Source organism: Anolis sagrei, chromosome 3 (genome assembly GCF_037176765.1).
Source record: "Anolis sagrei isolate rAnoSag1 chromosome 3, rAnoSag1.mat, whole genome shotgun sequence".
NCBI classification, from domain to species: Eukaryota; Metazoa; Chordata; class Lepidosauria; order Squamata; family Dactyloidae; genus Anolis; species Anolis sagrei.
In genome coordinates this window covers 88,718,946-88,744,998 of record NC_090023.1, presented here as the reverse complement: position 1 = coordinate 88,744,998, position 26,053 = coordinate 88,718,946, and the positions used below count along the sequence as shown (strand labels likewise).

Below are 26,053 nucleotides of genomic sequence, written 5' to 3'. Positions count from 1 at the left end.
CCATCAAGGGTCTTAATCTGGGGATAGAAGAGTATCAACCAGTTCTGGATGGGGTTACAGTCCCCTTGAAAGACTGTGTTCGCAGCTTGGGAGTACCCCTGGATCTGTCTCTCCAAATGTCAGCCCAGGGAGATGCAACATTCAGAAGTACATACTATCAGCTTTGGCTGATATGTCAGCTGTGCCCCCTCCTAGATTTGGAGGACCCAAAGATGGTCGTATATGTGCTGGTAACCTGAAAGGTTCATCTGCCCTTGCGCTATGCTACTCTGCTGCTAAGTACGCATGCCCAGTGTGGAACACATCTCACCACACTAAAACAGTGGATGTGACTCTTAATGAGACATGCCGCATTATCACAGGGTGTCTGCGCCCTACACCACTGGAGAAATTACACTGCTTAGCCAGTATTGCACCACCTGACATCTGCCGGGAAGTAGCAGCCAATAGTGAAAGGACCAAGGCAAAGACATCTCCAGTTCATCCCTTGTTTGGGTATCAGCCAGCACGTCAATGACTTAAATCAAGAAATATTTTTCTTAGATCTACATAGACACTCGCTGGAACACCTGAGCAAGCGAGAGTTCAAAAGTGGCAGGCTCAAACCCAGCACCTCAATCTGACTTAAATCAAGAAATAGTTTTCTTAGATCTACATAGACACTCGCTGGAACACCTCAGCAAGCGAGAGTTCAAAAGTGGCAGGCTCAAACCCAGCACCTCAATCTGTGGGTGATACCAGATGAGAGACTCCCCCCTGGGCACACAGAAGACTAGGCGACTTGGAAGGCGCTGAACAGACTGCGCTCTGGCACCACGAGATGCAGAGCCAATCTTAAGAAATGGGGCTACAAAGTTGAATCCACGACATGCGAGTGTGGAGAAGAGCAAACCACTGACCACCTGCTGCAATGCAACCTGAGCCCTGCCACATGAACGATGGAGGACCTTCTTGCGGCAACACCAGAGGCACTCCAAGTGGCCAGATACTGGTCAAAAGACATTTAATCAGCTACCAAGTTTGCAAAATTTGTATTGTTGTTTTTTTTTTATCTGTTTGTTTGTTTTGTTCTGTTAGAAATGTAATACAATGTTCTGGTTGCAGATAACACGATAAATAAAAAACCTGAAAGGTTGAACTTCTGCAATGTGCTTTACATTGGGATACCTTTGTACCAAGTTCGGAAACTCCAGTTGGTTCAAAATACAAGTATAGCAGCCAGATTTGTTACAGGAACATCCAGGAGTGAGCATATTACGCCCATACTAAAATCACTCCACTGACTGCCAATTTGTTTTCAGGCAAAATACAAAGTGTCAGTTTTGACCTTTAAAGCCCTACAAGGTTATCTACAGGATTGCCTTTTCCCATACAATCCGCCCCGCATACTTAGGTCCTCTGGAGGGTGGCTACTCCAGCGTGCCTTAACCCAACTGGTGACTGCCACCCAAAACACCTTTTCATCGGCCGCCCTACAACTGTGGCATGACCTGCTGGAAGAGAATGTAAAATACACCTGAAGACTTATCTCTTCCAGCAGGCCTACCCAATCAGTTTTAATCAGGGATTTTAAAATTGTGTCTTGTGTTGACTATATTTTAATCTTTGTTCTGTGTATCTGACTACATATGCTTGTAGAAATATATTTTAATATGTGTATTTTATAGTGTTTATGATTTTTTTGTATCAGGAGCGATTTGAGGAACTGCAAGTTGCTTCTGGTGTGAGAGAATTGGCCATCTGCAAAGACATTGCCCAGCAGATGCCTGGATGTTTGATGTTTTACGATCCTTGTGGGAGGCTTCTCTCATGTCCCTGCATGGGGAGCTGGAGCTGACAGAGGGAGCTCAACCTGCTCTCCCCAGATTAGAACCGCTGACAGTGCTGCCCGCACAAGGGTTTAAACCATTGCGCCACCAGAGGTGCAATTATGAGTATGTGTTTTTATTATGATTATGTGTTTTTAGCCATGTTGTAATCTGCCACGAGGAGAGGTGGTAAGAAATATAATAATAATAATAATAATAATAATAATAATAATAATAATAATAATCTGTAATTTATGAGTAATACATCGAAGTCAAAATTTCTGCACATCAGGAAGTGGCAGGGCTCCGATGTCAAATTGCTGACAAGAGTCAGAAAACATCAATGCGCCATTCCAACCTGATAATTCTACAAGATCAGGTTCTGTCTTTGTGTGCATGTACTATATAATCTTAGAGACTAACTGCCCTAATAGCCCTAGAGTCCTATCTGATCTAGGAAGCTAACCAGTGTCATCTCTGGATAGTATATGAATGAGAGACTACAGATTAATACCAGATGCTACAGATGCTGCTGGCTATATATATCAGATGCTGCAGGCTAAATTTCTGAGAAAACAAAGTGGCAAACCACCTCTGAGTTTTCCTTGCCAAAGAAAACTCTATGCAATTCATGGAGTCACCATAAGTCAACAGGTGACTTGAAAACATATATACACTGTATAATCTGCAGTGAAAAGCTATGAGAGACTGATGATTCGGCTTCAGCAACAGATATAAGTAGAGTATGAATTATATACTTGATTTATTAATATAATTTGAGGAATTCATAAATCGAGCCAGAAGGCATGTGGATTGGTGATCAGGGTAGTCTAAGTATTCCTGTATGCTTATCGACTGATTTCTTTCCACTGATCTTGTTAGTTGTTCTGTCTTGGTGCTTTATACCTGTATCTCTTTATCTTTTTCTCACAAAGTCTATTTACAGTGAAATCTAGGCACATTTACTCAAGAAATAAGCTGTGTGTTCAGTGAGGCTTACTCCCAATTATAATATAAAACAATAGACACAATGTATTGTCGAAGGCTTTCATGGCCGGAATCACTGGGTTGTTGTAGGTTTTTCTAGGCTATATGGCCATGTTCTGGAGGCAATTTTTCTCCTGACGTTTCGCCTGCATCTATGGCAAGCATCCTCAGAGGTAGTGAGGTCTGTTGAAAGTAGGAAAAATGGGTTTATATATCTGTGGAATGATCAGGGTGAGACAAAGGACTTTTGTCTGCTGGGGCTAGGTGTGAATGTTTCAGCTGATCACCTTGATTAGCATTCAATGGCTTGGAAGTGCCTGGGGGAAATCTTTTGTTGAGAGTGATTTTATGTGCCTGTTTGTTTCCCCTCTGTTGTTTTGCTGTTGTAATTTTTGAGTTTTTTAATACTGGTAGCAGACAGACAAAAGTCCTTTGTCTCACCCTGGTCATTCCACAGATATATAAACCAATTTTTCCTACTTTCAACAGACCTCACTACCTCTGAGGATGCTTGCCATAGATGCAAGCGAAATGTCAGGAGAAAAATTGCCTCCAGAACATGGCCATATAGCCTGGAAAAACCTACAACAACCCAATAGACACAATCTCTCTGGAAATTCTTGCAATATAGGTACAATAACACATATAAGGCCTAGGGTAGGTAAAGCTGCATTTTGAAGGCCAAAAAATGAGTTATCAACTATATGGTAGCTTACTTGAAAATAATTTTATGGGTTTGCTTATTTTAGTCAACTAGTCAGCAGCACCCATCACAACATGGAGGATTAAACTTTTTCAATATCAAATGAGCATACAATAGCTTGATGATATGAATAGCAGAAAATACACACGACTAGTTGACAACTTGATGGGACCTAACATGAACAGCTTGATGCCACCGCATTAATCAACCTCCAGAATATATAATCATTTAGTGTAGCTCATATGCAGAAAAGTCTATCAAAACAATGGGAATGAAACATAAACTAGTAATAAGAATTTGTGAACTTAAGACTTCCAAACTGTCATGTTGAAAAGGTACTGCATTCTTAAAAACTCAAAAGAATAAGCAGTTATCTACTTTATCTTGGTGTGGAAATTGTGGAAGAAATGGTTTTGAAAAGTTCCTTTAAGGCAGTATATCCTGAATACACTGTTCATACAGACACCATGTTTTAGTCCTAATAAATTCCTGTGAAACCAACATAGAGAATTACATTCCATCTTGCTTGAGGAAAGATGTCCATTTTCTCCAAACGGAATGTCAACACTGCATGTTATACCACCAAACCTGTGACAAATAAGGCATGGCATGGGAAATTATAATGTTGTTGTTCATTCGTTCAGTCGTCTCCGACTCTTTGTGATCTCATGGACCAGCCCACGCCAGAGCTCCCTGTCGGCCGTCACCACTCCCAGCTCCTTCAAGGTCAGTCCAGTCACTTCAAGGATGCCATCCATCCATCTTGCCCTTGGTCGGCCCCTCTTCCTTTTACCTTCCACTTTCCCCAGCATAAATGTCTTCTCTAGGCTTTGCTGTCTCCTCATGATGTGGCCAAAGTACTTCAACTTTGTCTCTACTATCCTTCCCTCCAATGAGCAGTTGGGCTTTATTTCCTGGAGGATGGACTGGTTGGATCTTCTCGCAGTCCAAGGCACTCTCAGAACTTTCCTCCAACACCACAGTTCAAAAGCATCTATCTTCCTTCGCTCAGCCTTCACTAAGTTCCAGCTCTCACATCCGTAGGTCACTACAGGGAATACCATGGCTTTGACTAGGCGGAAATTATAATAAGTGACTTATAATAGTGGATGCATTTCTGTTGCTTTATTTCTCATTTCCAAGATGTGTTTAAAAGCATGATGCTTAGAGTGAAATCAACTGATACGGAAACCACTCTTTCATGGTATTTATCACCAATAGCTTTGTCACTCACAGATAATAATAATCACTACTTAGGTATTTAAAGAACTAATGGGCTCCCAGCAGGAAACAGGCAAGCCCTTAGCAAAGTGTTTCACAATCAGATGTTGTAACCATAGAATGGTGAGCCTGTTTTCATGAATCATGAACTACAATCTACAATCTTACACCAAACTTCTGGATTTATTTTTCTGATATAAGAGAGGGTTGACAATCTATTATTTGGTTTAGTATTTGCCAGCTTTATAAGATGTACCTTATTTGGACTGACAGTCAATTTATTGACCTCCTCCAGCTTATTACTGATTCCAGGCAATGTGTCAGGGATTAGAGTGTCTCACTAGATATAGCCATTCTGTCAGTAAAATGAGAATAGATAACGGAATGCCATCAGTATAATCGGAATAATGAATTCCAGCTCCTCTAAAAGGCTCCCTCATTGGTTTCATGTAAATGTCAAAAAACCCCATAGGACACACTAGCTGTGCCCTGCCACGCGTTGCTGTGGCCTATAGTAAAACTTATCAAAGTTGAGGTAGATATCTGGACTATTATGAAAGAGAGGTCCCTACCTATTCCTTCCCCCTTTTCCTCCCCCTTTCTCTCCTTTCTTCCTTCTCTACCTCTTTCTTTCTTTCACTACTTGGTTTCATCCTTCTCTCTTTCCTTCATTCCCTCCCCCTTTCTTCCTTTGCCTTTCTTCCCTCCCTGTTTGCTTCCTTCTTTCTCTTTTTATTTCCTTTTATTTCACCACCATCATAACAATAACAGTTGTTTTGCCGTTTTGTGAGTGTGTTGTGTTGTTTTTCATTTTGAGTAGATATATTTGTACCTTGTGGGTTGTGTTATGGGCACGGGAATTTTGGTTAAGTTTTGTTGGGGGATCTTTGAGTTTTGTTGTTTTGCCGTTTTGTGAGTGTGTTGTTGTGTTGTTTTTCATTTTGAGTAGATATGTTTGTACCTTGTGGGTTGTGTTATGGGCATGGGAATTTTGGTTAAGTTTCGTTGGGGGGTTTTTGAGTTTTGTTTCCTCGTTGGATGCCCCTAACAAATTTATATATATAGATGATACTTTCTGGAACCCCACAACTTTGTTCCCATGGTGCAAATCAGGAGTCCTCTAACACCAGCCTTTGAAACCCTACAGAGCATATAGGAATAAAACCGCTGCAATATAGTACTTCTTACTCCCATCCTTTTCGGTGTTACAGAAGAACATTACACCTGATAGTAACAAAAATAAGTGAATTCGGGTTTTTTAGCCTTCTGCTGGAATGTGGTACCAAAAAAAGATCTTTATGAAGGTAAAGGTTGTCCCCTTAAATCCAGTTGTGTCCAACTCTGGAGGTTGGTGCTCATCTCTATTTCTAAGCTGAAGAGTCGGCGTTGTTCGTACACACCTCCAAGGTCATGTGGCTGGCATGACTGCATGGAGTGCCGTTACCTTCCCGTTAGAGTGGTACCTATTAATCTACTCACATTTGCATGTTTTCTAACTGCTAGGTTAAAACCTTACACCGGGGGCTCATCTTTATGTAATTTTGAGAATCTTTATGTAAAGATTCTCAAAACTAAATGCAGAATGAAATTCATTACATCAAAAATGTAACCACAGACTAAACATGGGTCTCTCTCTCTCTCTCTCTCTCTCTTTTTTTTGTCGTGTCAGGAGAGATTTGCGAATCTGCAAGTCACTTCAGGTGTGAGAAAATTGGCCGTCTGCAAGGACGTTGCCCAGAGGACGCCCGGATAATTTTGATGTTTTATCATCCTTGTGGGAGGCTTCTCTCATGTCCCCGTAAGAGGAGCTGGAGCTAGTAGAGGGAGCTCATCCGCCTCTCCCTGGATTCGAACCTGCGACCTGTCGGTCTTCAGTCCTGCCAGCACAGGGGCTTAACCCACTGCGCCACCAGGGACTCCTAATATGGGGCTAAAGGGATCTGGAAGTTGTCACTATAGGTGGAAAATTAAGTGTCCAGTGGGCAAAACAATGTATCGTAAAATTAAGAGAAAATAGCAGTTGTTCCATTCTTAAAGTAAAGTGAGCCTTACTATAAATTTCTGTGCTTTACTTTTAAATCAGAATCTCAGACTAGGAAATAAAAATATATAAATACAATAAAATACAAGACATAGGAGTCAACAAAAACATACACAAGGTAAGGTATTATATGAATGTTATTAAAACCTAATATCAACAGCTGTTACATAAGCTATTTAATGCATGAGTGGTATATTTATTTGTCTATGGTTGCATTCTGTGGGGACCCTTAGGGCAATAATGATGTGTTCAAAAAGGTTTTTTTGCATAGTAATTTCAGGGGCAGAAGTAGTCTTTTTGTTATATGTTGTCGGAGACGTTCAAGCCTGGAATCATTGGGTTGCTGTGGCTTATTCAGTCTGTATGGCCATGTTCCAGTAGCATCCTCTCCTGACGTTTCACTTGTATCTGTGGTGAGCACCCTCAGAAGTTCTGTTGGTAGTGAAGCAAGTGGAGTGTGTGTGTATGTATATGTATGTGCATATGTATATGTATATGTGTGTATATACTGTATATATATATATCTGTGGAATGTCCAGGGTGGGGAAGAACTTTATCTGTTTGAAGCAAGTGTGAATGTTGCACATTCTACTGGAAGAAGGCCATACAGCCCGAAAACCCACAGCAACGTAGTCTTTTTGTTAGTTTGATACAGCATAACCAACAAATTTTGTGGCGTGTTATAGACTTTGGCACAGTTTGCAGACTTCAGGCCACTTTACTTGCTGTAACTGGAGTTGCACCACAAGACTTTTTGTTGTTTCACATGCATTGACAAGGTAATCCTCACTGTTCTTACTTGAAAGCAAATTCTACTTAAATTAATGTGGCTTAATTCTCTTTAAAGAACTTAGAATAAGATTTCACACATACCTAAAGAAAATTCTGTCAGCCATACAATTATGAATCTACAGTAATGCTTTCAAATCGTACGACGTTTTCAAGCATACACTCTTTCCATTCATTCCCTTCCATTTGTTTACTTATCCAACCATTTCCCCTTTTCTCTGGTTATGTTTCAGTCCCGGGATTGGGGAGGATATAACCCCTACCAATGCATTTTCCTCCTCCCCTCATCAATCTTTGCCTTGCAAATTTGTGTGTATTTGCTTTTTAAAGAAAAATAAAGTAACATCTGTGTAAAACTCTAACATAAATCAACAGCCGAAGAAGGAAACATCCCACACATTTTTCCAGACCATGCAATGTCAACTTTTTCCATCGGCTCTGAAAAGGAATAAGAACTGACAAGAATTTGTCAGCAGCTCAGAAATGGAGAATAGAAACTTTAGCTATCTAAAAGAATATGACCCTAATATTCCCATTCTATAGAGGGGACAACAAGGAAGATTTTGAGAAGAGAGACTGGGAATTTCCCTGAACAGTCAAGGCTGCAGGTATGCCCAAACCAGAAAAGTGCAGCAAAGAGTGTCATGAGTGCTATGTCAAAAGACATTCACAGTATTTTGAACATTTCAGTTTGAGGAAAACTATTAGATTGTTTTCCTCAAACACTAATGTTATTTGTATTGCCACACTCAGACCACTGCACTGGGAATGACATACCCAACTAAATGGGTCTGAATACAATTATTTACCTTTTTGAAATGAATGAGAGATGGCAAACCCACAGTAACAAACTATCTTACACACAGCTTCATTTCTGTAGGGGATCCTTGTAAAGGATGAAAATATATTTCTAAAGAAGTCCAAAAAATTGCAAACATTTCATCAAGTCAATTGACTTACGGAGATACTGTTAATTTCATAGGGTTTTCTAAGGTAAGGAATACCAGAAGTGGTTTGGTTAGTTCCTTCCTCTGAAATAAAACCTACAACACCTGGAGTTCATTGGTAGCCTTCCATCCAAGTACTACCCACAGATGGCCCTGCTTAGCTTCTAAGGTCAGGTGGGATCTGGTGCTTTTAATGGTATTTAGCCAGTGTTTGGCAAACTATTCAAAACACCCTTGATCCATAGGAGCCCCGGTGGCGATACAAGGGTAGCACTCCTACCCTTGTATCGGTAGGAGTGCTAACTGAATGGTCGGCAGTTCGAATCTGAGGAGCGGGGTGATCTCCAATCTGTCAGCTGTAGCTTCTCATGCGGGAACATGAGAGAAGCCTCCCACAGGATGGTAAACATCCAGGCGTCCCCTGAGCAATATCCTTGCAGACGGGCAATTCTCTCACACCAGAACTGGCTTGCAGTTTCTTAAGTCGCTTCTGACACGAAAAAACCCACTTGATCCATATCTTCTTCATTGTATTTTATTCCCTTTCCAAACAAAAAAGGGGGAACTACATAATAACTGAAAAATCTGTTCAGGACACTATGCATTTCTTTAATGTTTCAAATAGAAGTCAGAAGGCTTCTTACCAATGCACACACAGAACTGTAGTTACATGCTAAATCTCAGAACTATTGGAATTAGTTAGCTGTACAATTATATGAACTGTCAACATTACTTTATAATCTATATTATAATGGAACTCAAGAGATTAATATAATTAAGTCTTAGTTTCAAACAAAAATACTTTTAAACAGAAGGAGTTATCAAGAAATCTTTTTAAAAAGCTTTTTTAAAAATCTCAGTACAGCCTAAAAATTTTTGGAAGTGGACTTCCTTCCCTTTCTCTCCCCCCTTCTTTTTAAATACCAAATAAGGATATAAGAAAGTCACACTTCCTATAGAGATTGCACAAGGTAACTGAACAATAAGAATAGTTCAAATTTTTATAAACCCATGCTAAAATTAGGCTCTCATCAGACATCTGTGTAAGTTCACTGATCAAAGTCAGGGCTGGAGTGAGGGAGATGGGGAACCGAATTCCAGGGCAAGTTTGACTTTTGCCAAGGAATCAAGTCCTGTATTTTAATATGTTACTTATTACTTCACAAAGACAGATGGAGCAGCTTTCCATTTTAAGACTTCAGTGAAAAGTCTCCCACTTTTAACACATCATTTTTACGCCACGATACAGTCAGCCAGAGGCTCCTGGTGCCAAACATCTGTGCTCTACATTATGCAAGTTACAACTTGGTTGCAGATATAAGCACACATACACAAAGCAGGACTTTAAAAAAAAAAACAAGCATGAAAGACGTACCTCTTCTCCCATTGTGAAGGAAAGCTGCTTTTCTAGAGTTTATAGCAAACCGCTCAAGAGCAGCACTGTGAATCCTCCCATTTCCTTGTAAGTGCTGAGCTCACTAAGTCTGGGAGACCAAGCCTAAAACTGAGTCACACATTAAGGCCAATGCGAGAGCTAGGAGGAAACAAAGCTTCCATTTGTTTATTACACAGGAAACCTGGAACTTCTTGCCATTTGGGCTGCATCGGAGTAGAGGATTTCTTCCTTCCCAGAGAGAAACACTGGGCTTCTCTTGACCACACACACAGAAGCAGAAAAAGCAACAGGAAGAGAGGAGGACGGCATAATTTTTGCAACTGACCCAGAGAAAAAGATACTTTTAAACAAAGCTATTCAGAAATCAACCCACAGCAAGATTCTCAAGTTCATAAAAATGTAATCATAGAACAAGAAGAACAAACATATCTCTGTTGCTAAGATAGTATTTGCACAGTGGAAATTAATGATTTTCTCAGCAGAGAGACTCACGAGAGATAGGAGTTTGTATCATAAGTTTAAATTAAGTCAGTTATGCTGCACACTAAATGATAGAAAGTTGAATATATTTATATTTAAGGCACCAAAGTTAGATGTTACAAGGCAAAATAGTGATTTTAAATATGACGTTTAAACTTAGGTAATAACTACTCAAGCCACTGATCGTGTTCGTATATGCCCCGGGAAAGGCAATGCTGAATTTTAATGAGCAAACATTATGACAGCTGTGGACTGGTTTCTCACGCAGACACACACAGGCACTTCAGGACTAAAACTCTCAGCTCCGAACCATGTAGTTGGACAGGTTCAGATCTGACTCACGTAATGAAAGATGCCGCCCACATGGAGTCACTAAACCCAGTTTCCTAAAAGATGAGTTTCAGTTCAAACCCCCAATGGAACTCACTAATCGGAAACATTAAAAAAACCATCATCCCATTTCCCATCAACTTGACCTTAAAAATGACTTGACATCTTATTTTCAGAACTCTAGTTGACAAAGTGCCAGTCTTATACTTGGCATACCTAAATTCAGATCCACCCAGAAATTAGTTATGAGCCCCAAGCCATTATAGCCATCTATGAGACTTGTCTGCCCAGTTTGCAAACTTGGTTAAGTATAGTTCATATGAATGGCAAATAAGCAATCTTTTCAAGGCTAGTGAAATGGAACACAGATTATGAACACATATAATGCATATGCACCGAGGGTGTGGTTATTCCTATGACAGGGTTAGAGTTCAGCACCTCTTGTGAGTTTATTTCATTTCGAATCTTGGAGAACATACTTTACATGATCAACAAATCCATGGCAGATTTTGTCCCCAACTCATTTGCAAACTTGACTAAATTGGAGTGTTATATATTATCAAAAGCTTTCATGGCCGGAATCACTGGGTTGCTGTAGGTTTTTCCAGGCTGTATGGCTATGTTCTAGAAGCATTCTCTCCTGATGTTTCACTTGCATCTATGGCAGGCATCCTCAGAGGTGAGGTCACAACCTCTGGGGATGCCTGCCATAGATGCAGGTAAAACGTCAGGAGAGAATGCTTCTAGAACATGGCCATACAGCCCGAAAAACCTACAACAACCCAGTGATTCCGGCCATGAAAGCCTTTGACAATCTATAACAATCCAATTTAGTCAAGTTTGCAAATGAGTAATATGTTAATAAAATAATTGTCACTGTTTGCACTTTCCAGCATTTTAATTCATTCTGACCTCACAACTTAGAAGCCAACTCTTCTTTGGAAATATATATAGACCTGTAATACAGGATAATACAATGTACCTGATGAAGTAGGCTATGGTTCTCAGAGGTTTGTGCGGTAATGCATTTGTTAATCCAAATTGCCACAGGATTTTTTGTTCTTGTGCATAGAGACACCATCCTGAGGGGGAAAGCACTGCTCTCTGTTTTACTTTAGGCAGTTAAAAAGTAAATGTTGTAAAATGTATTCATTATGGTTGTTCTGATAACCATTCCTTGTTTCCTTGGAAGAAATCAGCTACTGTATTTATTCAGTGTCTGTCTCGTTTTATTTTATTTTTTTAATGCAGTGGTTTGGAAAATGAGTTTTTCCCAAGATGGTAATGTGATTTCTTAGAAAAGGAAATTCTTAGAAAAGTTGTTTGCTTTCCAAGACTTTTCACCATCTATCTTAGAAGGATTCTGTTTGTATAGATATGATATAAACAGAAAATGGACTGGGTTGCTTTGAGTTTTCTGGACTGTATGGTCATGTTCCAGAAGCATTCTCTCCTGACATTTCGCCAGCATCTATGCCAGGCATCCTCAGAGCTTGAGGGGTCTGTTGGAACCTAGGCAAGTGGGGTTTATATATCTGTGCAATGTCCAGGGTGGGAGAAAGAACTCTTGTCTGTTGGAGGCAAGTGTGAATGCTGCAATTGGCCAGCTTGATAACCACTGAATAGTTGTTGCTTATGATGCTTGTCTTACTATTGTTATAATGTTGTTTTTATGTTGTTTTCATATTTTATATACTATGTTTTTAACTGTATGTGATTGGGCTTGGCCCCATGTAAGCTGCCCTGAGTCCCTTCGGGAAGCTGGAGGTGGTCTATAAAATAAAGTTATTATTATTACTATTATTATTATTATTATTGCAGATATTATTTGCAGGAATCCTTTGTTGGGAGGTGAAATATCAGGAGAAAATGCTTCTGGAACATGACTATACAGCTGACAAAACTCACAGCAACCCAGTGATTCTGGCCATGAAAGTCTTCGACAACACAAAAAACAGACCTCTTATTGAGAATATTTGTGCAGTTTCCAAGACCAATTTTAAGTTATGCTCTTCTTGCAATTTCTTCTGTATCAACATTGATTTTATTGATGTTTCTTGAGATACAAGAGATGACACATATCAAATTCATTGTAGACTTATTGATCTTTTCTTAAAATATTGGAGAGAAGAAGTATTTAATATGTGGGGTATGGTGGAGTTTAAAAATCAGATACACTCTGAGCAGCACCGGCCCTTAAGCATATTGAGAAAAATGAAGCACTGAGTACACTTTTTATTATTGTTTTAGAAAGCTGAAAGATCAGCAAAACAAAAAATTGTGTCATTCTACTACAGATCTGATAATACCAAAGCAAATCTTAAAAACATTTAAGAAAAAATGCAATTCTATTCTCTTTCCCATCCAAATTCTGAGATGCATAAAGTAATTTATTGAATTAGTTTTATTTGCACTCAGAAGATCTCAACAGTTTTCTTAGAGTTCTAAGATTCACTGTACCTATGCCTATCACATCTCAGAGGGTAGTTGCTTTGGCTTAGTTAATTTGTCGTTCTCTCTCTCTCTCTCCCTCCCTCCCTCCCTTCCTCTTGTGATCCTAGCACCTTCTCTGGGGTGTCGGAGGATGCTGAAATTCACCACTTTAGAAGAATGTTGATTTACATTAAGATCAGACTAATTTTTGACTACAATTTAATCTTTTCACTGCATGGAAAATGACCGAACACATGGCAGATTGTCACTTTTAGGTATTCCCAGATGATCAATTTTCCCCCAAGCCCATAAATCTGCCTTGCCATCTAATTATGAAGCATGGTTGATACTGATAGCTTCAGAAGATGTAAATCTGGCACTGTAAACCACCATTTTCTCTTAAGGTGGGACATCATAATCATGATATTGGAGAAAGTTTTTAATTTACATGAGATTTAGGGAAATATCTCAGGAATCATAGTAGTATTACTTCTGTATGAAGGTACCAGATTAGGACATTCAGAGCTTTGGAATTGGGTGCTTTAATTTCATTGACTGAGCTGCACTTTCTCTTAAAACAGGTGTTGAAAATCTGTTTGGGAATCAACTTCTGGAAGACTCAACCACCCACACATTCTCAGCTACAGAGGAAGACAAGGGCACCCCCCCCCCCCTTGGAAAACATTTTGCTAATAAAACTCCATGATAGATTTGTCTTAGGCCCCTTCTACACTACCTATATCTGGCAACATAGACTCATATAATCCAGTTCAAAGCACTTAATCTGGGATCAGATCCTGGGATATAAGGCAGTGTAGATCCAGCCAGAATTGATTTAAAGACTACAGGCAATCCCTAAGTAACAAACATCCAACTTACAAACAACTCATAGTTAAGAACGAGGGTGAGACAACAGGAAGTGAGAGAAATCTGCCTCTAGGAAGGGAAATTCACTCCTGAATGAGTTATCATGGGGAAAAGGTGTCTCCACAGAAGCTTTATCACCAATCCTTGTTGCTACTCAAAGTTGCTACTGGTGTGAGAGAATTGGCCATCTGCAAGGATGTAACCCAGGGGATGTTTGATGTTCTATCATCCTTTGGGAGGCTTCTCTCATGTTCCCTCATGGGAAGCTAGAGCTGACACAGGAGCTCACCCCGCTCCCCAGATTCTCTCACACCAGGAGCAACTTGCAGTTTCTCAAGTCGCTCCTGTCACAAATATATATGTGTGGGTGTATGGCTAGAGTTACAAAGTGTACCTGTTCCAACTTTCATACAAATTCAGCTTAAGAACAAACCTACAGACCCTATCTTGTTCATAACTTGGGGACTGCCTGTAAACTACAGTTGAGGCTATTGTTTCTGTATCTTAATTTAATTGACAAGTTAATATCCAGTTCTACTTCCAAAAACAATAAGCTCATTATTTTAAGAGCCAATGAGTTCAACACTACTCGGCAGAAGTTAGCTTCTTGAAGAGCCAGTAAAAGTTGCTGCCAAAAGCACTGCATGTAGTATGAAAACATTCTTCCTTTGTGGTTATGACTGATCTCTTCCTCCATAATTTGCAGGCCTCAATATTCTGTGCGAGATGTCCTTCAAGATGACTCAGGGTTTTAACTGATGCAAAATGAAGATGAGTATCTTTTTACAGGGGTGGAAAAGATACTGCTTTGCGTCAACAGCCTTCTCTACTTCTTTTCATTCATGTACAATTGAATATACCCAACAATATTAAAACTTATGTAGAATAGAATGATGCATACGTTTTTCCTATATCAGCGCGTTAATTGCATACTCATACTCTGTTCTAGATGGCCCTAGAGTATGAAAGGAAGGAATTATTCATTTCTGCTGAAGCTTTCCAAAATTTCTTCTTTCATATGGCATTTATTATTTTAAGTCATCATGTTTTATTTCTGTATTTTCAGTTTTATCCCTTTCTCATCTACCTGGAGCTTTAAGGAACAGAGGCTAAAATTATATTGAAAGATAAAGTACAAATGATAAATTTGTTCCAATCATCAGTTAAATACTTGCTAAAAGTATTTTCTCATGTAAATCTGGCTTTCCATTCCTGTAAAACTAATTGAATACAATTGATCTACAATCTATTTTCCAACTTAGTACAAGTTCAGAAAAAGTTTGGGAGTTGCTCACGAACCAGTTAAATACATAAATAAAAAAGTTAATGAGTGCATTAGTACAAAATCAGTTACATGCAAGATCTCACTTCTTCCTCTGTTTCCTCAAAGGCATCTATAATATTCTATGCTGATTATGTAATAATAATAATAATAATACCAACAACAACAACAAATCCTGTTATCTATCTGCAATAAGGGTTGGCAAAGTGGGCATTTGGCCACGTATTCCCTTCACCAATGAAGCTCTCTCACTTTGCCCTTAGCTCAAACAGAAAAATCTTTTAAATGCAAACTACAGCCCAGAAGTGATTTCCATTATACTGAATTAGGGCAAAGAGTAAGAGAAAGAGGGAAGAGAACATAGAGCACTGTTTCTCAACCTGGGGGTTGCGAGGGAGTGTCAGAAAGGTCACCAAAGAACATCAGAAAACACAGTATATTCTGTTGGTCATGGGGGTTCTGTGTGGGAAGTTTGACGCAATTCTATCATTGGTGAGGTTCAGAATGCTCTTTGACTGCAGGTGAACTGTAAATCCCAGCAAGTACAACTCTCAAATATTAGGGTCTATTTTCCTCAAACTCCACCAGTTTTCACATTTGGGCATATTGGGTATATATGCCAAGTTTGGTCCAGATCCATCATTATTTGAGTCCACAGTGCTCTCTGGATGTTGGTGAACTAGTACTCCAAAACTCAAGGCCAATGCCCACCAAATCCTTCCAGTATTTTCTGTTGCTCATGGGAGTTCTGTGTGCCAAGTTTAGTTCAATTAGATTGTTGGTGGAGTTCAGAATGCTCTTTGTGTGATTGTAGGTTAACTATAAATCCCAGCAATTACAACTCCCAAATGACAAAATAAATCCCCCCCCCCAACCCCACCAATATTCAAATTTGGGTATACTGGGCATTTGTGTGAAATTTGGTCCAGTGAATGAAAATTCATCTTGCATATCAGATATTTACACTATGATTCATAACAGTAGCAAGATTACAGTTGTGAAGTAGCAACAAAAATAATTTTATGGTTGGGAGTCACCACAACATGAGGAACTGTTTTAAAGGGTCACGGTATTAGGAAGGTTGAAAACCACTGATATAGAGAGAGCGATAGCAAGCATACATTGAAGATTGGCAAATCATACTCTTAGCAATGTATGGTTTGGCATTTGAGGAGCATGATAAGCCCTTCCCCTCCCATCACAGGGGTTTATAATTTTTTTCCAGGACAGGGACATCAGTGGACATGGGGAGGACCAAGCACACTGGATTGTCAGAAATTGGACACCCCTGAGTTCTATTTTAAAACTGTCATTTCAGTTTTAAAATAGGAAAATTAACTTTAAAAAAATGCGCGCACACATATACACATAGAATATTTCTTACAGACATTAAAACTAACACCTTGTGAAATCCCTAAAAAACAACTTTCAAACCAAATCCAAAGGAGTGCACATGCTGATTAAATTGTTACTATTTTAATGGAAGGGAGGCATGTGAAGAACTAAAATTGACAACTAACAACTGAAACAAATTATGAAAAAATAGAAAAAACAACTGATGAACATTTGATTACATTTGCCTGATTATAATCATATTTAGTTTTAAAGAAACCAGAAGACAGAATGGGCATTTTATTTTACTTTGCTGGATATCACAAATTACAACTAGGACTGAGTCGAACTCCCTCTGGAGACAAGCGAGGAGGCAATTTTAGTGGATTATCTTACTCCTCTCCACTGATCCCCTTCCTTGTAAAAGCATATGAGTAAAAAAGGAGAGCCATATAGGAAATTGGCAACAAAAGTTTTCCCCCTTAATTTTGTGTGCGTATTTTTTTATTAGTCCTTTCCAAATATTTTTTTTCCCGAGGGTATGGTAGGGAAAAGGGAATGGGTTTTCCCCTTACTTATTCAGTGGGGACATCCACAGTTCCTTCTATGGATGCATTTCAGTGGGCTGTGGATCGACTTGGCTTTGTAACTACTGCCCACACAAGAGTATGCATTTTTGTTGTCTGTAATGTACCACAATATCTTTATGTATATATTTTAGTCAGGCAGCTGAAACCTATGTATGCATATATGTAAAACCTTATGAACAGATTTTCAGTACACCCACAGGGTAACTGCTTAAAAATTCACCATACATAAAACTCTCGGCAGCATGTTTTTAATCTCATCCCACACAATAATTGGATTAAGCACACTCTGCCTACCAACGATCAATGGAAGTTTGTGATTATCAACCTACACAATTTAATTTAATTTCTTTTTTAGGATAAAGAATACTTTAAGTAGAATATGCATTTTAAAACTGAAAACCAGCACTATTGTAACTAACTGAGAGGAGTTAAAACTTGACTGACCGGAATAGTTGCTCAGACTGAACAGATGTAATTGCCAATGCAAATTATTGTGGTTCTAGTGTAAAATCTCTATGTGCAAGACCTCAACAGCTGAAATGATGACTCTAGTTTATAGACTAATATTATAGTTGCCCCACATATTACGTGAGGGATCCGTTCCAGAGCCCTTTGTGTAATACAATTTCATCATGACTTGGATTTCTGGGAAAAGAATATCAAAGAATCACTCTGAGGGATCTAGAAAATGCTTAGAGAAGTGTAACTCGGCTTCTGCCAAAACGTCCAGCTGAAGCCGACCATGGATTAGTGCTAGGGGCTAAAAACAATACTTCTCTAGTAATTTTCTAGGTTATTTTTATAATAGTTTTTATTATTATACCTTACAAAAAAATAAAAATAGAAACATATAATATTGGGTTGTTGTGAATTTTCCGGGCTGTATGTTCCCGAAGCATTCTCTCCTGATGTTTGACCTGTATCTATGGCAGGCATCCTCAGAAGTTGTGAGGTCTGTCTCTAGAACATTCTGAATGTAATGCCTGCATAGGTGAGAAACCCATTTGCCTGAGGCATCGCAGAGGATGAAATACAACAGCCAAACTTAAGGGATAAACCAAGAAGGTCCAAACATATATGAAGAATCATATACTGTACCTTTTCATGTGGCAGAAAATCATTATCTACTTCTATTGACCTGGGCCGTAATTTTATAGGTTTGTCCTTGAAAATGTCACCAAAGCCAATCCCCTTAATTTTTTTGGGTTGAATTGTTGCTGCTCCATTAGCTCCTTCTGATTTGGTACTGCTGGAATCACCGCCATCACTTTCAGAGCCTGTAGCCTCTCTTAAACCTGCCACGAAGAAAGGGGAAACTTAAGACACAACATCTGGCAATAAAGAAAGCAAAACAAAACAACACCTCATGCAACAGGCCAGTATACCTCATGCATCAGGTCAGTTTTCCTGTACAGGGTACAGATTTTTGTCTTAGCAAAACCGATTTAATAACAATCACCTGAAGTTATGGAAGATGTAGCAGGTCAATGTATGCATCCTTATTAAATAACAACAGCAGCAACAACGATAACAAGAAGAAAACTTGATTACTGTCCTAGACCAGTGGTTCTCAACCAGTGGGTCCCCAGATGTTTTGGCCTTCAACTCCCAGAAATTTTAACAGCTGTCCTTGACCCTTTGTAAACTGAAATAAGAGAACTGGATGAAGGTTATAATCTTGGCTGCCTCTAGAATTAAAACACATGTCACAGCACATGATCAATATTTCTAAAAGCAGAAATGATCTAATTCCATGTTTTAGTAAATGATCCAAAAAGATAGATGGCTGAAGGGAAATTACAGCAGCCTCATAACAATTTATTGATTAAACTTAGAGATGGGGGTAAATCTGGCTCTTCAGCTTTCAGTCCAGACTGATGACCATGTTATGCAACTTTTATGGGAGGTGGGATCCATCTATATTGCCATGTGCACACCATCCTTTTATCTATTTCTCTGCACAGGCTAGAAGTATTGATTCAGTTACCTGTTTTCTCACAGTTACCAATATTGATGAGATGTGTGATCTATCTGTTGATCATGGCCTTTACCTTCTAGCCAATGTTAGGATAACTCCATCAGACAAAACTAAAAATAATCTAGGAAAGCTAAAAGATTTCAATGAGATATATTCTCATATATCAATGAGATACATTCTCATGGTGAAAAAATGATAATTTTATAAAGAAAAAAACTCACCCATTTATTTGTGGTAATGCAGAATCTAATAGTGACTGGTATGACCACCTTGCAGGTTTTTAAACAGAGGCTGGATGGGCATTTATTTGGATTGCTTTGATTGTGTATTTTTGCACAAGAGTGGGTTTTGATACCATTGACCATGGTATCCCCATTTGAGTCATCTTGTCAGGATGGGACTGGGAGACACTGTCTTACATGGAGGGCTGTTCCAAGAATGTGATGAGGAGGGACTCCTGTCCGAACCCCCACCATTGACCTCTGGGGTTCCTCAGGGTTCCATTCTGTCCCCCATGCTGTTTACCATATACATGAAACTGCTGGGAGAGCTCATCCGGAGTTTTGGAGTACGGTGCCACCTATATGCGGATGACACTCAACTCTACTACTCCTTTCTATCGAATGCCAAGGAAGCTGTCCTGACCCTAACCCACTGTCTGCCACCAGTAATGAACTGGATGAGGGCAAACAAATTGAAACTTATTCCAGACAAGACAAAGGTACTCCTGGTCAGTTGGAAGGCAGACCAGGGAATAAAGATTCAGCCTGAGCTGGATGGAGTTGCACTTTCCCCGAAGGCACAGGCTCACAATTTGGGTGTCCTCCTGGACTCAGTGCTGAACCTGGAGGTCCAGATATCTGTGGTAGCTGGGAGGGCCTTTGCACAATTAAAACTTGTGCCCCAACTGCACCTGTTCCTTGAAAAGTCAGATCTGGCCACAGATAATTTAAGATAAATTAAGAGGGAGCTGTGGTTTTTAACTTTGAATGTGTTTTAATGGTTTTTAACTGGGAATTTTAAAATACTGGTTAAATTTAATCCTGTTTTAATGTTCACATATTTGTATATTTTTAAATGGTTATGCTGATGCTTTTATATTAAGCCATTTTGAGTCCCCTTCAGGGGAGATAAAACAGGATATAAATAAATATAATAATAATAATAATAATAATAATAATAATACTCAGATCTGCACATTTTATTTGCTGATACATCACATAGTCCTAGACACTTGGGAAGTGTCCGACATGTGATCCAATACAACAGCCAGCAGAGTGGTCTTGTTTGCTGTATACTAATCTTGTTGTGTTTCAAATAATTATAATAATTAACTGGATAGACATTGTGGTCTCTTTCAACTATATGATTCTATGACTTAGGTATCGTCCCAGTAATTGCAAGTGTATGGGCAAAGCTCTTCCTATTATGGAAAGAGAATGACCAAGGAAAAACAAAGAGGGATCAAGGACTAAACCAACAAGGACCAAGAACAAACCAACAATAGACAGACATCTACTTGGAAATTGTTGAGAAGTTTGCTTTAACACTGGCTACTCTGTCAGTTATTACATCTGATGGCTTCGCTATAATTAGGACTACTGTAGCCATTAATTATGTTTTGATGTAAGCTTTGTTGCACGTCATCTTTTATCTTGTGATAGCTTTGTAATGGGATTTGAAAATTTATTTTAATGAAAAAAGCAGCTCTCAACTCTTCCATCAATGGTCTCCAAAATATGTAGATTAGTTATAAAGCTAACAATACATGAAATAACACAATTAGATTGAACAGTTAAGAACAAGTTAAATCCACTGCCAATTCCACAAATAAATTGTGAGAACAGTATAATTTCCACCTGGTTCCTAGAGAACAGTAGCATAGACACAAACATGAAAATACTTGAGGATTGCCCCTCCATAATTTTGGGAATATAACAAAAAGCTATGCCCACTGTGGCATCCATTTAACTTTCAAAGATGGGGACACCTTTACCAGGCTCTCAGCTGACAATAATGGCATTTTGGACAGGTTTATATAGGAGAAGCTAGGACTTTTATAGCTTATGAACAAAAAAAAATACACGAATAGAAGTTATGTTTTCCATACCTACACCATCAGGATTGCCTTGTCTCATGTGGCTATAAAAGCTCCAAAGGAATTATTGAAAACTAAATAAATTATTTTTGAAGAGAGCAATGAGAACTTGTGTGGTTACACAAATGCACACATACTAGAATACAAAGTAATACATATATGCATATGTATATTAGAAAATTAACAAAGTGCTGTGCTTGCTACCACGCTTATCTCATTCAAAGGATATTTGAATTTAATATATGTTGGGGGTTTTTAATGTGTATGACTCATCAATGCAGTTACGCAATCAAAATTACACATTATTTAAGGGAGAAATAGAGGACTAAATGGCAATTAATCAAATCTGCAATCAAATATACTGTGCATCTCTCTCTGCCAGCACATTTAATTACATTCCTCTCTAGCTGAGGCAATCTTGTTACAAAGGTACACATCCACACCCCTGAGTACACATAAAATAAATCAAGACAGACAGGCTGATTGGCTTTACTAGCCTTAGTGAAAAAGGCTAATTCCATTTGTATCAACTTAGATGATAACTGATTTTCCTGAAAAGCATTGAACATCTTCAAAGAAAATAGGTATCTTGCTGTTATGGCTGCATACAAAACATTCATCTGAGCAAACAAATTCAACATGAATCAAGATCAGTTTTTTCCCATTTCCTTTCAAAAGCTTCTACAATAATAGCATAGATGGGAGAAATGGGGACATGAAAGACAAGCATATGAACTTTTCACAAATGTCATGACACAGCTTGTCACAAGCATGGAAGGGTTACTTGAGCACAGGATATTCAACTCAGCAGCTGAGCCACTGTGAACTTCTGTCCTGGTATTCCAAGCAATAAGACGTTTCAGACACACACGCACACACAGAGAGAGATAGAAATGATACCCCCCCCCCCTTCTACTGAGCTGTGAAAAGAAGAAGAGAAATTTTGCTATTGCTATTCTATTCTGCTTTTGCTTTAGGGAACCTGAGGGAGAAGATTCTCTACTTTGCACTCACATTTCACTTTCTTCTCAGAGCAGGAGTGGACAAACCATGGGCCTTAGGACAGTTTTTCTGAACACCACAAGGGGAAAAAATTTCAAAATGGCCTCCCCAAATTACCTCTGGAGTGTGAAGGCATTTCTACTATATTTGGAAGCCTACTGAGTTAAAAAGTTTCTTTGATTCCAAATTCCCTCGGGCAATTCCACTATATTTTTGCTCCTAAGCATGGTTAAAATGCTTCATGTCCACTTGAATATTTTTGATGATATGTGGAATTATCATCATCATCATCATCATCACCATCATTTTGCAAAAGTAGGTATGGCAGGATGGGTCTCTGAGGTCTCCTGAAGAGCAAATATGATCCCCAAGTCCTCCACTGGCGTGTTCTACAGTAAGAACACGCCAGATGCATCTAGGGAAAACATATGTCTCAAGAAGAGGTATCTCACTGTGACCCAAGAAGCCTAATCTTCAATGGGCACAAAAAGATTTTCTCAGCTTATCGATGAACCAGTAGCTGGCTTGCGCTAGTTCTAGTTAAACACAGATCTACTGAGGAAACCTTGGATTAACTAGGCCAGAAATAAAAATGGTTCCTTAGCATTAATGTATCTTTAATTTAGTAGAATTTGTCATGGAATCTTGAGTCATACGAGTTTCCTACACAATAGTAATGTCAATTTTCAGCACATTTATGGTGCAGCTATGTTGTAAAATTAATGCAGATTGGCACCCCTTTAACTGCCATGGTTCACTGATATAAAATCATGGAAGTTGTAGTTTTACAAGATGTTTAGCTTTCTCTGCAAATGAGAGATGATGCCTCACCAAACTACAACTCCCAGGATTCCATAGCATTAATTCATGGCAGGTAAGGTGGTATCAAACTGCATTATTTCCACCATATACATGCACCCATAGATGTCCAATTCCTCTCCTCCCTAATATCTAGTCATGGTGGTTAGTGTTAATGAGAGCTGCATGTTTAACAACATATTCATGGCCACAGATTTCTTCTTCCTACACTACAGATAATATAAAGATGCAAGTGTTTCTGAGACAAAGTCATGATAATAACATCAAAGTGAACTGAAGTTTCCCAAAATAAAACTAAATATTGACTGAATGCCAGGCTGATGCTCTGGACATTTCATATTTAAGAAGTACAACAAATCAGTCTTTTTCTTTTACCTGGGTACTTCTGAGAGTATTGTACCTGGCTCTTTATTGCTGATATTCTGTAGCTTCCAAGATCCAGTGAGAACATGTGCATCCCTTGGTCCACAAGTCCCTCTCTTCTTTATGTATGTTCTAAGATTTATGAAACTGTACAACTTGCAATACACTACTCCCTCCTCCTTCAAATGCAAAGGAAAATGGAGAAGATTATCCTGGAAAAGGATTCAGGAGAATTTCAAACCGGCCTTCAATTTGAAATAAGTGTTCTCCAGTCAAATCAACCAACCATATTGGATTCCTGCTTCAATTCTTATGGAAAAGAAGTGTCCCTCCCCCTTCTATTAAACTGTTCCTCATTTTAAGGAGATGGTGAAAAGATTTGTTTTTCAGAAATACTCGTACAGGGGGCAAAGGACTAAATATAACTTTATTGAAGTCAAGTAGTGTGCTGAGAAGAGCCATTGTGCTGTGTGACTTCAGATAATTTCTGACTTATTGCAACCCAACTGAAGTTCCCTAATAGGCAGAAATATTGCTATTAATTCATATAAGAGGGCAGATTTTACTTATGTCCTTGGATCTCTTCCCTGTAGCTAACAATGTACTTACTATATATTTTTTGCAGATTAACAACTCCACAAAATGATTCTCATGCTTTCAGATACCTTTCACAGAAACAGGGAATTTTTCAGGATGCCCAAATACTCACTCTGACATTTTTAAAATTCTGGTGTTTTTTCAGGATTTCTATTATTTTCTTACCACAATAAATCTATTAGGAATGAAACACTCAGAATATGCGCAAGATCTTTTCATAGGGAATGCAAGGAGCTGTTTGTCTCAGACTTGTAATAGCTAGATAGCAATCTTAGAAAAGGAGGGTTTTTCTAAATAGCAAAAAAAAAAAAAAAACAACAACTGTAGAGAGGTTTTCTTTGTTATTCACAAAAATTCTGACAAATCCTGAACTTGAAAGACACAAAATTAGGCAATAGCAAAGATCAGACAGCAAGTATAATTGTTAAAAGGTCAGCCTCAAAACACTAATAGAATTGTATTTTGGATAGTCCAAGGCTCTAAGATCTGACTCATTAATAGTAAATCAATCTAACTGCTTATGCAGGATGAGAAACAACTTTATTGATCCTGATTTCTTACCCTCAGTGATTTGGTTTACTTAATTTGTCTAGAAGAAACATGGTGTGCAATTAAAAATGCTGCACCCACACAAGGTTATTTATTTACGACATTTATATGCTGCCCTTTTCACCCGGAAAGGGGATTCAGAGCAGCTTACAATATATATATATACATACATACAATATATTATATTATTAACATAGTACAATATCAGTATTAAACTTTATCAGACAAATGTACACGTGGTCATGGATTTGGCTTTTACATTTACTACAGATGCAGCGGGATATTAAATTTTAAAATTAAGATAATATAAACTGTAGCGTGCACACTTATTATAAAAAGCCTGATTATCACCATCATGCCAAACAAATGGAATTGAAAACAAAATACAAAAATATTCATACATTCCGTTCAGTAGGGACTTCAAAATATGAAAAGGTATAAGAGATAATGAGTATATTTAGTCATTTACATAAGACTGTTGTAAAGCTCTGAGACAGACCCTGTTTTATCTCAAAAGCTACTCTAGATCAGACATGGATGGGAGACTGTCAGGGAATATCAGGTCCTGTAGGCTATATTTTAAGGGAAGGCACTGGCAAAGCACATCTGAGTATCATTGCCTAAGAAAGCCCTATGAAATCAATGGGGTAGCCATAAGTTGATAGGCAATTTGAAAGCACACACACACACACACAAAATGGACTGTGTGGGGGCTGTTAGCAAATGCAGGGGACCCTGAATTGATTATAGCCATCTTCTACACATTTATCCATTGCTCTGGCAATATATCTCAAACAGACATTATAGCAAATATTGTGAGAAACAAACATCTATTTCTTCATTTTCTATTTCTTTAATGAGTGTATCAGACGCACACATTTCAAATTTTAAAAGATTATGGTGACTTTGCAAATACTGCACTAAGTAGATCATCACTTCAAAGCTAATGTACTAGCAATAGTTTCCTGTCTAAACCAATGCTCAAATCAGTCCAGAATTTTGCAAGCTAAAGATAATCTAATAAACAGTAATGATAGGCTGTACATCAATGTTTAATTTTAACATAGATTTCATAATTCCTTTCACTGCATTTAAAATTCACACCAACAATTATTACTATATTAAGATTCCTCCATCTGCAGGGAACGTGTTCTCAATAAAATTATGGAAACTGCAGATAATTCCGAACACCATTAAAATAAAGAGCCTCCAGTTCCAGTAGATATATTTGCTAGGATCTCCAGTGTGACTGACTCTATGGTAACTCTGGGAGAAGCATATCACAGAATTGTAGTGGAAGACCAAGCAAATAACTAAAGAAACCAGTTAAACCATGGATATGAGTTCTACCATCACAGAAGTCAAGTAATAAAAAGAAATGTGGTGGAGGAGGAAGAAACAGAATTAATACCAGAATATTTTCATAGTTTTAAAAAACTTG

At 38.5% G+C, this 26,053-nt stretch overlaps 1 protein-coding gene and 1 long non-coding RNA gene across 5 annotated transcripts in view; one reads left to right on the top strand and one right to left on the bottom strand.

Moving 5' to 3' along the window:
- SH3KBP1 (SH3 domain containing kinase binding protein 1) overlaps nt 1–26,053 on the bottom strand; it is a 204,233-nt gene that overhangs the window by 52,725 nt on the left and 125,455 nt on the right. For 3 of the 4 annotated variants that reach the window (XM_060770073.2, XM_060770074.2, XM_060770075.2), the window contains one exon: nt 18,305–18,501. In XM_060770073.2, the coding sequence (XP_060626056.2) occupies nt 18,305–18,501 (197 nt within the window). Of the gene's footprint in view, nt 1–9,871; nt 9,982–18,304; nt 18,502–26,053 lie in introns of those variants that run through there. The other variant, XM_060770076.2, reaches the window with a different exon arrangement.
- Nucleotides 1–26,053, top strand: part of LOC132771718 (uncharacterized) — an 83,365-nt gene that overhangs the window by 29,847 nt on the left and 27,465 nt on the right. The window lies entirely within an intron of this gene.